Source organism: Ostrea edulis, chromosome 6 (genome assembly GCF_947568905.1).
Source record: "Ostrea edulis chromosome 6, xbOstEdul1.1, whole genome shotgun sequence".
Classification (NCBI taxonomy): domain Eukaryota; kingdom Metazoa; phylum Mollusca; class Bivalvia; order Ostreida; family Ostreidae; genus Ostrea; species Ostrea edulis.
In genome coordinates, this window is record NC_079169.1 from 69794245 (window position 1) to 69812228 (window position 17984).

Consider the following 17984-nt stretch of genomic DNA (forward strand, 5'->3'; position numbering starts at 1 on the left):
ACTAATTAAGAAAGAATAGAAATGTATATGGTTTAATACAGGGATTTATACCCCCCCCCCCCCCCATTTATATCCAATGAGATGTGACTCTGAAAATCATACAGAATGTGGAAGCTGTGTTTTTGGTGTTATGTAGTTAGGTACAAATAGATGCTACATAATTAATGGCAGGTAATTGGAGAAAAATTATTCTTATTGGAAAACTTTCTCCTTGTTTTATGACCAGAAAATTATCAGACTGATTCCATTAACTTTTTATGATCTGAATGACAAATTACTCCCCAATGCATTCAGAGCCAGTGTGTGGTATTGAGATTCCCATTATTTATAAACAGAAATGCAAACAAAGATAATATACTCTAAGTGGTTTTAATTTCGCGGGGCTAAAAGTTCGTGGTTTTTCATATTGATCTAATTGCGGTGGTTTTATTTTCGCGGAATTCAAATTTTATGACATGTTCAAAACGTATTGTGTCACACTTGCAAAATGATTGTGGTGGTTTTAATTTCGCAGAGAAATCCCTGACCGCGAACATAGCGAAATTAAAACCACCGCAATCATTTCCCCATTTACAGTACTCTATTATAGTCCAATGTGATGTAGTACAAGTACTTTTTGACACTGGTCTTATAGTGTAAGTTAAGCTTCCCATTTGATTTAATTGTTCATGGGATAATCTACCTCGTGTGATTTTATATTTGCTATGAATTATTCAGTAGTTTGAAATGGTGTAAGGTATATATCCAGTGATTATAAGTACATTCAACATTTCGATGAGTTGGATGAAGTTGATGAGTTGGATGAAGTTGATGAGTTGTATGAAGTTCAGATGAGTTGGATGAAATTCAGATGAGTTGGATGAAGTTGATGAGTTAGATGAAGTTGATGAGTGGGATGAAGTTGATGAGTGGGATGAAGTTGATGAGTGGGATGAAGTTGGTGAGTGGGATGAAGTTGATGAGTTGGATGAAGTTGATGAGTTAGATGAAGTTGATGAGTGGGATGAAGTTGGTGAGTGGGATGAAGTTGATGAGTTAGATGAAGTTGATGAGTTAGATGGAGTTGATGAGTTGGATGAAGTTGATGAGTTGGATGAAGTTGGTGAGTGGGATGAAGTTGATGAGTGGGATGAAGTTGGTGAGTTGGATGAAGTTGGTGAGTGGGCTGAAGTTGATGAGTTGGATGAAGTTGGTGAGTTAATTGATGAGTACATGTAAATATAAAATCTCTTTATACAAGCTAGTAGATATTCCACATACTTATACATGTACAACTATTCAATATTTGTCTGAGATTTGCTGACAACTGCGACATTTGTATCATTAGTGACCATACATCGATCGCTGCAACTAAGCTTCATTGTCAAAATGATATCCGTTACATACCGTGCTGAAGATGATTTTGATAAATGAAAACGGTAAATCATGCAGTAAAAAATGAAAACGGTAAATCATGCAGTAAATTAATCTGATTGTGGTAATTGTGATGATAAAGAGGTGTAAAGATAGAACCCAGGCCCTCTCTGCAGGTATGAAAGAACTGGGTACAAATGATTAGTCACAAGATAAACATGTCTGTGAAGTCATAATGAAAAAAAAAATCCACACTGTATACATGTATAAATGTTTAAAACAGCATCAAAATTGATTATTGTGAGAGTAATTTGAATTTGAGAAATTGTTTTCTAATTATATGCTAGCTAGATCCCTGATTAAGCTAGGGTGAATATTGAGATAGAAACCGACAGGATTCATTCCAGAACACCTCTGCTAAATAATTAAACCTACATAACTAGTTTTACATCACACCACAACTTTTTAGCTCCATGCAATTACCTGTAGTTGAATTACTTTCAGGTCATCTGAAATAACTGGCATATCATAAACCTCTCTCAATGAAATATTGAATGTGATTTATGAATGTATTGATCCGTACCAAGTGCCATATGTGTTAGGAATTCCAGTACGTGGGGTGGTAATTCATTCAAATTCGCACAATACATCTCACTTCAAATATATCTATTATTCATATACATCTTCACTACCTTTTAAAAATTCTTCCCACTATTGAAAGAACATATTTTATGACAGATTTTGTCATTTAAGTTTGTGGAAATTACCTAGGAAACAAATTCTGATGGATCTAATTGTACTAAATAGGTAGAGTTTTATATTCATCAAAATGGAAACCATTGATGCATAGGATGAGAAGTGTTGAGCAAAATGCAAGAAATACAACCAGCCCATCAGCTGATCAGTGATGAGACATATTAGTGGAAGTCATTTATTGTTAGATATTTCCCAGATGAGTTTATCATATTGCTGAAATCCATATCGCTGTCCTATACTTAATGTAATGGATGTGCAAATATGAAACCCGGTATCCCGATCTCCTTCAGTGGTTAATCAATTGCAGGATATGCTCTACTGTTAAATGGTGCCTATAATTTCATATGGTGCCTATAATTTTATAATTTTGCATCCAGAGTGCTAGAGGACAAAATGTTCTAATGAATCTCTGGCTCTCTGAATTTCTTGTCCCTTTTAGAATTTCTCTTAGATTTGTCTTTTTTTAAATCTTAAAAGTTATGCCTCTTATTTTAATGCTTTTCCCCCCTAGTTTGATGCTTTTCATTGTGAAGTTTAATTCACACACATACAAACACAACGTGTGTGTGTATGTATATATATGTAACTCCATTTACCTGATGAAGATATAGAGCTCATGGTGGATGTGACCCGTCAACAGGGGATGCTTACTCCTCCTAGGCACATTATCCCACCTCTGGTATATCTGCCCAGTTGAACTTTCTATTTTGTATTGCTTATAGGAGTCATGAAATTTATCACTGTTCGTTATCTTCACCTTTCATATATATATAATTATATACATGATAATGGGAATTTTTTTATATACCTACATGGTGCACCTGATGCAATCAGAGTAACTACTATAGAAATGATCTGTCAGTATAATTGCCTTCGATACACATGCTCTGTTTATTATCATTACAGACACAAGATGCTATCAGAGCATTTATTTAATGTACATTATGATCAAGCATTCAAGTGAGATGACTCACATTCTGAATAAGTTAAGTAACGTGATAAAGACTTCAAAAGATTAGAATACCGCCTCTCCCAAGATCTAAATTGTATATGCGTAGTTTTATAATATTTATCATGATCAAAAGTATGCATATGAATAAATGTTTTCTTTTAGATAAGTAAATTTTTTTTTTGTGCATGAATATCAAAATTAAAAGGGTATATTTCTCCAAAGACTGTTACACTGTGATATAAGAAAATGCTGAGGCCGAGATTCCAGTGGTGTGTCAATATTTTGAGGGCGGTTTAAAATTATGCAAAAATGTTCACGACTTTTGTGTATATGACAATTCTAGGGTAAACAAAGCTCATTCATATACTCTGTGATACAGGAATTTTAAAGGCATGTACAATTCATCATGGCAAGTTTTGTTTGAACAGTAATGTCTAATCGGCTTACACCATTATAGGTGTGGTACATGCAAGTGCAGGTTAGAAAAAAATCATCAAGGGGGACAACTGTTGATGTAGTTAAATGAAGTTCATGACTAAATCAGTCTCCATGGAGATGCTGCTACAGAAATCTAATGCATTAAATATTTGGAACTAATTATATTTATAAGCTTAAGGCTATTCTTGTTTTGAAACTCTTATTAGATATGCAATGCAGAAAACTCTTGAACACCTGATTTAAAGGTGTAATAGTGCAGGACTGCTCGTTCAAGATCATGACAGCTATTCTAGCTCACAGGCTAGGCTAGCTATCTAGGTATATTGAATGTACTGAATTAATGGTTGTTATCCATATGTAGATGGTTATTTAACTTTCTTAGTGCTACCTGGATTATTTCATCCTCCTTAGTGCTACCTAGCACTCTGTAGCTGCTGAACACAGCCTGGATTATTTCATCCTCCTTAGTGCTACCTAGCACTCTGTAGCTACTGTGATTTTGAATGCAGCCTGGATTATTTCATCCTGTAATTCTGATATAATGATAAAAGGAGTAATGTGATGTAACAGCCTATCTACCCCCCCCCCCCCCCCCCCATTACCCCATACAACGAAAATTTTAGAGTTTGAAAGAAAGATGAAAGAAAGACTGAATCTCTCTCCCACCCCAAAAAATTAAAGAAAGATTGAATCTCCCCCACCCCCACCCCCACTCCCAAATTTAAAAAAAAAAAGAAGACCAAATCTTTGTCCCACCCCCACCCATCCCCAAATATTTAAAGATCAAATCTTTGTCCCACCCCCACCCACCCCAAAAAGATTAAAGGATAAACTGAATCTTATTTCATTTCATATTGTAAGAGATCATGCCCGATACAATTTCATATAACTTGTAATATCTTTAGTCTTTTGTAGTACATATGGCATCAAAAGGGATGTAATTTACAGAACACATACATCTATGGTGCGTGCAGCTGTGGAGAAACATTTTTTTCTTTCTCTTATTTAAAATAGGTGTACTGAAATAATAAACCTAAGGCAGAAATATGAGTTTGTCCAAGTCTTCAGGATTCAATGTTTTCTGGAAGAATAAATTACCTAAAAATGTAGCCATTTTACGTCAAAACACTGAAAATGGTGTGAAAATGTCACCTGTATGCTGTCATAATTTGGAAGCTGCATCATTTTGATAAAATTGAAAATATTAACGATAGAGTTGCAGTAGGATTATTTACGAAATACATGTGATTTTAAAACAGAAGGGCACCTTTTAATTTTTGTGGGGAAAATAGAACTTTTATCATACAGAATTCTTTAAACGGTCACACCTCTATGAAGTCCAAACTTCTTTTCTTTACAGAGAGGACGCTGTTTTGCTGTGGTGTTTGGTACTAATCATGAAGTACTATACCTAATGAGTGATTCGTTCCAGACGCGCGATGACTGGGTGAAGGGTCTACGATTTGCTCTCCACATGGACCAGTACATGGACCAAAAGCAACAAACCGACAGATATCCTACTGGCTTTTAGTTTTAAATCAGTATTACCATTGTTACATTGCATTTTATAAGTTTCCACATGGTTAAAAATGTTAGTGGACATATTCTTTGATCAATATAGGAAATAGATACCTTGAAATATAGTGAAAAGGGTGAATTTTTAGTAATGAGATTTGTCGATTCCTTAACATATTTTTTACATGGATCAAAGAAGCATTCCAGATGGCTGATAAGAACAATGATGGGGGTCTGGACTTTGAGGAGATTCTGAAGTTACTGAAACAACTGAATGCAGATATGGACAAGAAATATGTCCAGACACTCTTTGATGTAAATATATTTATAGTAAATGAAAATTTAAATGAAAGTTGAAGAATAAAAGGGAGAAAACTCAAATTATACTACATACATGTATATTTAAGCATTGAGTGATAATTTTTTTGACATATGGCCTTAAAAGCTGCTGGTTTATATTTTATAAATTTAAATCAAATACAAACATATGATGAAAATTAAGTTTATTTGTTTATGATTTTAAAAGTCAACTGAATTTGAAATTTAGACTTAAGTCTATTCTCAGTTTACGGTCTTGAGGCCTGAAGCCTGTTCAGCAGAGCGGACGCCCACAGCAACAGTTGGGTCAGCCCACTTGACGCCAGATTTGACCAGTTCTATAACGCAAAAAAGTTCTTCTTTGTAGCCTTTTATGCAGTATTTCATGCATGTCCCCATTTTCTCAAATGGAGGAGCATCAGGACAAGAATAATCTCAATGGAATAAAACAGAGCTTACAATGTACATGCAGTGAAATGGGAGAAATGAAGTGGAAATGTAAGTAGTTACTTATATATGGCTGAATGAGGCTCCAGCTTTATTTTGCAGAAAGCAGATACAAAGAAAACTCATGGCAAACCTGCCCTGGATGCAGAAGAATTTGTGAGGTTTTATCACATGTTGACAGAGAGGCCAGAATTAGATGAAATATTTATGAGATATGATGATGGCAAGGGATACTGGAGCTTCTCAGACCTCTGTAAATTCTTCTTCCACGAGCAAAAGGTACCCCATGTTAATCTTGTAGCAGAGGATAAGCGGGATATTGAAAACGTTTCTTACTAGATGTACAGGATTGTGTTTTTAGTGGTCAGTGTTTATTGTTTTTTCCTTCAGCTTGATCTAACTGAAGACCAGTCTAAGGAATTGATTGCAGCGTTTGAACCTCAGAAGCAAATGCAACTGGAAGACCACCTTGGTCCAATAGGTACGTATTACCAGTAGTGATTTAGAGATAGGAGGAGTTGCTTCATGTTTTTAGTAATGATTTAAGGTGGTAATTTAGTAGTATAGATTTGATAGATATAAATTAGGAACTATTAAAAGCCCCTTATCTGCATTAGCCCTGTGAATTGAAATGACTCTCTCTCCCCCCCCCCCCCCCCCCCCCCCCCCCCACACCCCCACACCTCCATCACAAATTCCCTATCCACTATTTGTGTGGCATCAACATATTAGTAGAGTTTAATTAAAAACAGGTTATTAATCAAAACTGCATGTCAGCCCCAACTTCACTATCGATTGAATAAAGCCCTCATCTCTTGAATGTTGCCCTCTATTTATGCCATTCGATGATCAAAATAGTAGGTGTCACATCATGAAAATGCTTTTAATTAGCGTTACTTTTTTCCTTGCAGGTTTCAGATCACTTCTTGCCAGCCAGAACCAACAGTTATTTAACCCAGTACACAAAAGAGTCTATCAGGACATGACCCAACCCATCATTAATTACTACATCAGTTCATCTCATAACACGTAAGTTATAAAAAAACAATTAGTAAGTACTTTATGAGAAGTTTATAATTATAGATATATAGTAAAACACTTATAACGAATTCATGCTTATTGATAAGTGATAATCAGTCCTCTATGGGAGGAAATTGATAAAAACTTATTGGATATAACGAAGTTCAGTTATAACGAACTGTATGTAGTTGGCCCTGGAGGTTCACTATACCTGTGTTTTACTGTATAACGAAGTTCAGTTATAACGAACTGTATGTAGTTGGCCCTGGAGGTTCACTATACCTGTGTTTTACTGTATAACGAAGTTCAGTTATAACGAACTGTATGTAGTTGGCCCTGGAGGTTCACTATACCTGTGTTTTACTGTATAACGAAGTTCAGTTATAACGAACTGTATGTAGTTGGCCCTGGAGGTTCACTATATCTGTGTTTTACTGTATAACGAAGTTCAGTTATAACGAACTGTATGTAGTTGGCCATGAAGGTTCACTATACCTGTGTTTTACTGTATAACGAAGTTCAGTTATAACGAACTGTATGTAGTTGGCCATGAAGGTTCACTATACCTGTGTTTTACTGTATAACGAAGTTCAGTTATAACGAACTGTATGTAGTTGGCCATGAAGGTTCACTATACCTGTGTTTTACTGTATAACGAAGTTCAGTTATAACGAACTGTATGTAGTTGGCCCTGGAGGTTCACTATACCTGTGTTTTACTGTATAACGAAGTTCAGTTATAACGAACTGTATGTAGTTGGCCCTGGAGGTTCACTATACCTGTGTTTTACTGTATAACGAAGTTCAGTTATAACGAACTGTATGTAGTTGGCCCTGGAGGTTCACTATATCTGTGTTTTACTGTATGTACTTTTTAATGATCCATAAATTTGGGGATTGTGAAAAAAATATCCTTACATGACCTGAGTGTCTCTTATAGATACCTAACGGAGGACCAGCTGAGAGGACCAAGTCGAGTTGAGGCGTACATCACCGCCCTGTCTAGAGGCTGTCGCTGTGTGGAATGTATGTCGCCTTTACAGAAAATAATCAATTTACATTTCGTCTTTATTCATTGAATTCAGATGGATTTGTTTGACAACAAATTACATGTGTTTGTGGGTTCTTTATTGGATGAGCCATATGTATATATACAGATGACTACATCTCTTGGGAAACGCCCTCTAGTGGACAAAGTTAAAAATCTTAATTTTTGGAGGATTTTAGTCTCAATTTGAATTTGTTTTGGAATAGAATCATGATTTCATATTTTTGTTACTGGAAACAGAAAAAAGGCAGATATTGAGTGTTTGTATACTGAAAATTCCTAAATATAGACGAGGACTTTATTATTGCGTAATTTCACGAGAAGCATCACTCGCGAATTGGATTACTTGCTTTCATTTTTTATATTGCTAAAATGCATGTAAAGAATCTTGATCAACAGAGCACTTGTGAATTTATGTTCTCACAATTTGACGTACATACGAGTCATTTTGCGATATTACGTACTCGCGTAAAATAAGGAATCTACAGTATTACAAGAAATCCCTACATAGTAACCACAGTACGTGCACTTTCCCCCAGTACATGTAGTATGACTTGAATGACTTATATTTTGATAATGCGTGAGTCCAGACTGAGGTGTGACTCTGTTGATATTGCTTTTGAAATGTCAGCTATCGAGGGTGAATCCAGAAAATTTTCAAAGGGGTTTGAGTAATGACCTATTTTTTATTTTAAAGCTTCAACCAAAGGAGAGTTGAAACCCCCTCCCTCCTTTAGTTATCCCCTCCCTCCCTCCTTCAGATACCCCCTCCCTCCCTCCTTCAGATACCCCCTCCCTCCTTCAGATAAACCTTCCTTCCTTCAGATGCCCCACTGACTACACGAACAAACTTTATTTTCTCTGACAGTGGATTGCTGGGATGGTCCGGATGATGAACCTGTGATTTACCATGGTTACACTCTGACCTCTAAGATCTTTTTCCGGGATGTTTTATCTGCCATTAAGGATTATGCCTTTCAGACCTCACCGTAAGTTTTATAGTTAGTTTTTATATTTTCTGAAAAAGTTTTTGCTTGTTTGAAAATGTGTTGACTTGTTTTAGCACATTCGAATGATGTTGAATCTAAAAGCAGTTTGCACACTATGAAAAGTTATAAATTGTATATCATGCCATTTGTTGCATTAGATACATGTTTTCAAATTCATTGAAAAACATGAAATGTTGCTTGTTGCTTGGACACAAGGAGTAAATTTTAGAAGATGTCAATTTTAAATTTGACATTTCACTGGTTCTAATATTTTCAATGCCTCTTGATCTCAATGACTACATAAATGCTCATCAATTTATTAGACAAATTCCATTCAACAGGTAGTATGAACCTTTTTGTCAGATTTGTGTGTATGGTTTTGAGTTAGATTAATTTATGTTTTAAATCTACAACTCATACTGTTGAATTGCACCATTCAAGTCTTTAATTCCTTAATGATAAAATATTTCAGAATTCCATAAACTACTCTTTCAAAGTTGCAGTCTGATATTTTCTAGAAAGCTCTTTTTTTCATTTTTAAAACTACTGAAAAATCAAATACAGGACCATGACCTCCCTCACATGTGACCTTGACACGTGACCTTAACACAGCTGCTTCACAATAATTCACGGTTGTAACTGAAGTGATTGCACTAACCACGTTCTTGAGCTTGCATCTTGATTTTGTTCTTTTTACCATACCTTCTATATCTGAGTGAATTACATTGTTTGTGCCAAACATTTTGATTTATTCTTAGATCATGCAACTACAATCGTTCAGAAATTTGACTTTATTCTATCTTTTCTCAGTATGTATGGAACTCTGGACATAACTTTTTGTAGAAAAGGTTCTTTTAAAAAAGTTCAATTGAAATATACTAAATGGAATATTCATTATATGAGATGATAATATATTCAACCAAATCAAGTTTAAACTACGTACAGAATACTGGTCTAGTCTGTAATTGGAGGAAGTGTTTTATGGCTTTTTTTTTTTTTTTTTTTACACATAAAGTTAAGTGTAATATATTGTAGAAAGCTTTAGGGTTTTTAAATAATCAACGATTTCGCTGTAATGTTTGTGTTAGAAAAGTATTATGATGTTGATAATTTGATATCCTAAATATTGGATGATATGTTAATTCAAATAACCCTCACCTGCAAAAATTCAGAAAAAATATACTACTTTTTTTGGTGAGCATTAAATACAGTCTTTGTTTTCATTTATAGGTATCCAGTGATATTATCCATAGAAAACCACTGTTCTGTTCGACAACAAACTGTCATGGCAGCTTACATCAAGTCCATTCTAGGAGGTAAAAGCAACTTTATAATTTGTCCAAACTTTTTAACCATGTGCTGAGAGCATATCATAAACTCTCATTGCTTCAATTTTAATTCCACATGTTCAAAAATTGAAGGAGCAGTGAGTGTGTTATAAGCTCCCTTGTAAAGGCATTTAAATCATTATACTCATGCACTCATGTTCCACTAAGCTGGGTGTTTAATATTGCCCGGTTATAAAGAATATGACCTTTTTATGAGTGAATATTGATGTTTACAATAAATCACGAGAAGCTTCTACCACAAAATAAGACTTTGCACTTCTATTTATTTATCACTAATTTAGTTTGAGTCCTTCAAAGTACAGCATTCATGATTTTATGTTCTCATGAATGCTGAACATGCAATGATTTGATTATAATGAGTACTGCTGTAATAATTAAGTCATTGGGTTTCAGAGAGGCTCAATTTTCGTTGATTTCATGGGTTATCCCTATCCCATGATTTTCAAACTACCATGAAGTACACAATTCGTTAAATATTCCATTGTACAGAAACGAATTATCCATGAAATTACATGTCAATGAAAGTTTAAAATCTCTTAACAATCCACAAAAATTGGCCTCCTAGAATTTAAATGATTTCATTGCATAAGGAATCTACAATAGATTAAGATTTTCCTTATAGATATAAAAAGTATTTATCATTGAGTCATATGTTTCCTTTATCATGAGGAGATGGTCTAGCCTATATGTCTATAACCTCTGAATTAAGAAGAGCAATTCACACACATATCAACCTCGACTTAATGGTGGCAGTACTGGAGCACGAATTTAACACAAATTAATGTTTCATTCAATAAATAGTAAACAAATGTTATCTTGATCACATTGATTAGCCAATATTAACCACTACATCATCTAATAGGTACATGTATGTCCACACTCTAGTTTACCCTCGAGTCAATTGGCCTCCCTTGGGTTCAAGAAATCAAATATTCTTTTGTTGAACAGGAATTTGTTGGGTCGATAATTATGTTCTTCAAAGCGTGTACCAATTTTTTTTAATTCTCCTTACCGATAGTGCAAAGGTAATGAGAAAATACATATAAGTATTTATACGAATCTCATCTACTGTGTGTTTGAAATATAAAAACACAGACAATTAAAGTAACGCATCAGGTAGTGCCTGTAGATACTCTCCACCGGTCTCCCGTGACTGACTCGGGTAACAAAATCTTGTATGTTGCAGATTTACTATATGCCCCTGCAGAACCACCAAACAGAATTCCCTCCCCCCACGAACTTATGGGCAAAATCATCATCAAAGTAAGTAAAAGAGATTATGAGGGTTGGTATATCTTACATAAGATTTATTTATATATTCTGCTATGTTACAGTAAGCATGGTAATGTTCTCTGTTCTTATTTTGAATGTCTTCACTGTTTGGTGTATTATGCAAAGTTACTTTCAAATTAGTAACAGGAGCTGATTTGTAGTGGTTTTTGTTGTAAATTTTTTTTTTACCGTTTATTAAGTTTTGATATTTTTGTTGTTGTAAAGACTTGAAGATATTTAATGATCCCTTAAAACATTTGCAATGTCACATTGACAATCATCATGTTAAATATATGCACTTTAGTGAGCAGATAATGTGATTATTAATAAGTCATTTGGGAGATGATAAGTATATTTGTATTTATAAACAAACTAGGTTATATATACATGTACTTGTATTTATTTGGGTTTAATGACATTTTATACTTTTCTATTATTGGCGAAAAAAATGGATAATCCAAATGTGGTAAAGTGCAAGCTTAATGGTTTCCTGAATAGCTTCATCACTACCCTCAAAACCTTTGTCTTAATTAACTCTAATTAATTAAAAGAAGTTCATTTCTGGACACATTCAAACACTGAAGACTATAATATCAGGAATATGTGTGCTGTTGAAATAAAAAATCAGAACATTTCAAAGTGGATCTTTACACCAAAATTTTATTTAACAGCTCATCTAAGGGCCCTCGTATGAAGTATGATTTCACTATATTTAAAGAGTGATACAAGCTCTCAATTATTTTATTTTATTTTTTCTGTGTGTGTGTGGTTTTTTTTTTTTTACAGAGTAATAAAAAAGGTATTTTGTTATGCAAATAAGAAATTTTGATATCCAAATTTTGGTGTGATTTGATGCATGATATGAATATCTTGTTAAACATGCCACTAAGAAAACTCGGATTTACATTTTTTAATTTTGAATAAAAAAATATTTATGAAAATTATAAAAGTTATAAAGCTTTGAGTGATCAAGAGTACGAGAGATTGAATCAAATCTGGAAATTAAAGGTTCGATTATTATAGTTAAGATTTTACAGCAACCAGAGTGCAATGGCATTGCATCAATACGTTGCCCTTCATATTTTTAGGTAATTGATTTGATTTCAACACGCAACTTTATACTGCACAAAGAAAAAGTTTTTTAAAGTACATGTATTTATTTGTTCTTTTACATATATATATTTACGCTTTGTGTAGTTGGTGGCTGCAAAACTTCATTATAATGAAGTTTTGCAGCCACCAACTACACAAAGCATAGTCATCATGATTTCCTGTCGCTTACACAAAATAGCAATGATTCCTTGGCATATTGTCTCTAAATTATTTTCTCAAAATTACTGTCTCATTGTCAAGTACAAACAAGTCGTAAATCTTATCTATAGTGTATTTGTATCACAACAACAAAGTGCAAGTGGGGGATTAAATTTACCAATTAAAACAATTTATTAACTGTTGATCCCAAAAGAACATGCAGGGGATGTGTCACCCATAGAAACAATAAACACAGCCGAGCTAGTCCCAGACATTCACTGTTATCTGCAGGGTAAGGTCCAAGCGGATTCCGAAATGATATTATATGCTTGAGTGATTGTGTGTATACGCTACCAACCCTTCAAGAGATCGAGAGTGAAAAAACAATGAAATATGTTTTACGGGACCCAACTTCACTTCGAGAGATCGAGTATGTCTTGAAAGATTTTAGGCATATATTTATTTAAAAAATAGTAACAAACGTTTTTAATTTTCATGAATATATCTTTCATCAAATAAATTATAATACCCGAGTCTCTTGGGAATCTTTTGTTAGATATTCATATCATGCCTGAAATCACAGTGAAATTTAGACTTTCATTGAAATCTTGTTTGCAAACAAAACATCATGTTTTAATTAATATCACCCCCCCCCCCCCCCAAAAAAAAATCACATAACTGAGAGCTTGTAATTAATCACTCTTTTGATGGTGAAATCACACTTCATATGAGTCTTATGCTTTACAACGAACCATTTATCAAATAAAATTTGATGTAGTGATCCACCTTAAAATGATGTTGTGCCGTTCAAGTTTTAATGCAAGACACTTGGCTTTGTACATCTCATGAAAGTTTGACTGGCATAAATGATAAAGAATGGGTTAATTATGACTAATTTTGACAAATGTAATGCTGAAAAAACCTTAAACCCCAATAACCGTGAGTGGAACTAAAGTTTTGTGTTTGCAGACTGCCAGACTCTGACACATTATTCTTTTGTTTATGATTGACCAGTAAATGTCATTGAGTAAGTACTACAATACTGGCACAAATCAATGGAATTTTCATTTAGATGCTATAAAGATTTTGATTGGTATATATTCATGTTTTTGCCCTGGCTTCTGTTGTGTGGGTGGTCATCCTGCGCTGCTCTCCACATGCTGCCTGCACTCATTAATATTTAGTGCCAGATGATGTTCTACTCCCTCAACACGTGTGCACAGGAATACCCAGTGTAAAAGTTGCATTGATGAGATAATTATGATTAACATTGATTTGTCTGTTGATTAGCAGAATTTTCTTTTAATAATTTGTGGACACCAGGGTTAAATGTTGATTTGATATACCAGCAGATTGTATGTAACATGATAATGTTCACTCCAAATTGTTTCACCATCTACTTTTACTCATAAATCTTGATTTTCCTTAAGTTGTCTGAAAATTAAAGACATACCGTAATGAGTCAAACCTTTTCACATTTGCTATGCAGTATTATAGATTTGTACATGTTTTGTTTCACTATTTGATTTCCATTGACACCAGGGTAAGAGACTGCCCCGTACCCACAGCAGCGGTGAAGAAGGGGAGGTAAGCGATGAAGATGAGGCAGCTGACGTGAGCAACGAAGCAGTCCAGCCACCAAAGAAGAAATCAGACCACAAGATCAAGCTGTCTCCCGATTTTTCTGAACGTGTGGGATTTAAAGCTGTGGGATTCAGAGGAATACAGGAATCCCTTAACTCAAGTAAGAATCCCTTAACTCAAGTAAGAAACTTAAGAATCCCTTAACTCATAAGTAAGAAACTTAAGAATCCCTTAACTCATAAGTAAGAAACTTAAGAATCCCTTAACTCATAAGTACTTTTATCCACATTATCTTTTTGTCTCCTATCATGTAAAATGGCCAGGCATATAACATTTGTTGTTACATGTATTTCTGTCTTTGGTCGTTTCATCATCTGTTTGTCCAGTATTGCACCTATTTCATTTCTAAATGAACTAATAGAAAATATATTCATCAGACTTCATACACAGATGCAGCATGGTATGAGCATGACAACTAAATCCACATAATTTGACCTTGACCTGACATTTCTGGATTTTCATATGACCTCTTTTCACAGTGAATTGTAGATATCCTCATTGTAGTGGATACACAATTTTTAAGTGATTCTAGGGAGTGGGAATGGATTGATGTATCAAAGCTGTTAGGACCACTGGGTTTTGAGACAATCTGAGCAAACCTGTGAATATATGCAGTATGATAGGAGGTTTTGTTATACACCTAAAAAGATTTCTTTTATAATAAAACTAACACGATTTAGAGGTAATATTTTTACTGTTAAACAAATTCTCACTTTCGTGGTCTATTGACGGTTCGGGCAATAGTCTGCTTTATTTCTATTGGCTATGTAAGTCACGTGGTTCTTGGTCTGCTGCTTTGTTTACGTAAAGGCGAGGTTCACTGATTTGACTGATGAAAATACAGAATTGATTAGATGGAACGCAGAACACAAATGCGAAAAATGTAATTATTGATTATTAATTAGGATATTACATACTAGCCTTTTAAAGTAGTAGATGCCTTGATAAATGTATACAATTTCTCTGCCATGTTAAAAGTTTGAAGTCAACAAACCATGTGCATCTAGTAAAACATTCTTAAAATTGAAAGTGTATAACAAAACAGTTATAGACTGTCCTCGGACAACAGCTGTTTTGTTTGACCCGAGAACGAATCTGTTACCCTCAGCCTACGGCTTCGGGCAACAACCCCGTTCTTGAGTCAAACAAAACAGCTGTTGTCCTTGAACCCAGTCAATAACTGTAAACTGTTATACTATATACACGGGTTTGCTTAGATATCAAAACCCTGTGGTCAAGTCTTGATTATAAACAGAAAACAGCAACAAAATAAATTAACCTCAAAATCTAGAATATGTTAATTTAGGATGAAATCATCAACTTGTATTGTGCAACATTTCTTTTAATGTACTAAGGATATCCCATTGGCCACAATGCTCACCTTAGTCGCCTTGGGCCTGCTGATTCACATATTTTGAACAAAATATTTTTCATTTTTTATGTTGAACATCTTAATTTTGCACAATCACAAATTTAACTTTTAGATGACACACTTTACCTAAAGAATATTTGAAATGTGATAAATATAATAAACTTAGATCGATATCCATTTCTTTTGAAAGCTTCGTAAACATCGACTTACTGCTATCTTTGTTTACAAAACAAATAATAAACTCTCTAAAATGAGCTTCTGTAATAACGTATAACCTTCATTTTTTTGTGAAATCTTTTTAAAGGACACATCGCATGTTTTTAAACTTTTTAATTTTTTCAGCAAAATTAATTCATTTCATGCCTAAAACTACTTTACATGTGTTTTAAATGAAACAGTTTGCCTAGTTTTTGAGTTTGAAAGCGATGAAATTCAAATCTTGCGATATGCATATTTTCTTCGATATTTTACGCGCCATTATCTGTGACGTCATATGCGACCTCGAGCGAGAAGATTTGAAAACAGTTGATAGCCATTTCATAAACAGATTAGATTTAATTGACAAACAAACAATTATCACATTAACAGCTTGTAAATAACACTGCATTGGGGTGTTTTGTGCCGTTTAAGGGTGTACTTGCTGTCAGTAGAGAGGATTTGGACTGTGTTTTTTTCAATTTTCGAAGGAAGGTATGAGGGACAAGACGTGAATATTTTTTGTCGGCACAATGACTTTGCCATAAAACCCCCCAGTAGAATTTGTCCCTGTACTTTTTCGAACAAGCACTTGGACAAAGACATAGATAAACTGCGAGAAAATGGTTCTATCGAAGGTACGCACTGTTACATATAGGCCTACGGCATATGCTTTCCGTTCTGCTCTCGAATTCAATACACACTCGCACCAACTGACCTTCACCTTGTAGAACTTTGCTAGTAGTGTCTACCAACTGGTAGTTTTAAAAACGAAATTTAAAGATAAAAGATAATTGAACTTTCAATTATAAATAATAAAATATAATATTTCCCGACTTTGAATTGAATTATAATGCTTTCATTTTTTTTTAAGGAACGCTTACGTGTTTACAACAACAGCACGCCGCGCTCCCACTTCCTAAGTAACAACGTGTTGATAACAAAAAATAATGATTAGGCCTAATAAAATTGCTTTAATAAAATAATTTAAAAGTACTATGATTTTCACAATAAGTTTGATCATTATTATTTTTTTTCTTTTCGAAATGCACCCGCGACAGTAGGCCTAGTTGTCAATGATACATAATCGTATCATAATTTAGGCCTATCTAACTACTCCAAAAATAAATTTAATAATAATTGCACTAGCTGTTTATTTTAGAAAAGCAACAACGCTAATTACAGTTGTTTACAGAAATGGCATTACCAAATTGTGTTTAGACAGTGATCCCATGTTTACAAACATTATTTACTCGCAAATTTATGGAGATTTCATACTCGCTTCATTTGGGTCGCTATTTGTATGCACTGGTGGCTAAAAGATATAAGACTCGGGAAATTTGTCAACATCGAAAAAAATGTTATCCATGGTAAATAAATTAGGCCCCTAAAACCCAAGTTTTTAAAAATATCTAACACTACTTTTACAACAAGTTGATTGACGAAGGTCGCATATGACGTCACTGTACCACGTGACTACCTATCTAATTAACTAAGCTTTTTGAAATTGGGGCTTAGATTTAAGTCCGTATTGTGGCTAATTATCGCAATACTTTAGCGAACGAACTATTACAATTAATTTCTATAAGCATAAGGAAGACAAAATGCATATAATTCTGTATACTTTGAAAACACGAGATGTGTCCTTTAACACATTAGACAGTAAATTTTGATCATTAAAAGTGAAAAAAAATGGATCAGTCCCTTTAAATACATGTAGAATAAAATCTTTAAAAGCTTAATTTAGCCTTTAGCTCAGGTGAGCTAAAATGATATTGTCTACATTTTAGATGGCATATTTGTCTCTCTTGGAGAAAACAAAGCCCTGAAGATGGTTGAGAATGATCGGGATGGTGTTGTTCAACTAAACCGCCACATGTTGGTGCGGACATACCCAGCAGGCAGTAGGACAGACTCCAGTAACTACAACCCTGTACCAATGTGGAACACAGGCTGTCAAGTTGGTAAGTTTCTATGTGGAACATACATGTGGGCTGTTGAGTTGGTAAGGACTTGTGTGGAACATACATGTAGGCTGTTGAGTTGGTATGGACATCTTACATGTA

General features: G+C 34.3%; 1 protein-coding gene across 10 annotated transcripts in view; it reads left to right on the forward strand.

Moving 5' to 3' along the window:
• Positions 1–17984, forward strand: part of LOC125645955 (1-phosphatidylinositol 4,5-bisphosphate phosphodiesterase eta-2-like) — a 38118-nt gene that overhangs the window by 15022 nt on the left and 5112 nt on the right. For 4 of the 10 annotated variants that reach the window (XM_056140646.1, XM_056140645.1, XM_056140647.1 and 1 more), the window contains exons 4-16: positions 4860–5011; positions 5200–5329; positions 5882–6058; positions 6170–6260; positions 6691–6808; positions 7739–7824; positions 8715–8835; positions 9159–9176; positions 10066–10151; positions 11371–11447; positions 11896–11922; positions 14250–14451; positions 17709–17882. In XM_056140646.1, the coding sequence (XP_055996621.1) occupies positions 4860–5011; positions 5200–5329; positions 5882–6058; positions 6170–6260; positions 6691–6808; positions 7739–7824; positions 8715–8835; positions 9159–9176; positions 10066–10151; positions 11371–11447; positions 11896–11922; positions 14250–14451; positions 17709–17882 (1459 nt within the window). The remainder of the gene's footprint in view (positions 1–4859; positions 5012–5199; positions 5330–5881; positions 6059–6169; positions 6261–6690; positions 6809–7738; positions 7825–8714; positions 8836–9158; positions 9177–10065; positions 10152–11370; positions 11448–11895; positions 11923–14249; positions 14452–17708; positions 17883–17984) is intronic. The other 6 variants (XM_056140650.1, XM_056140649.1, XM_056140644.1 and 3 more) reach the window with 3 other exon arrangements.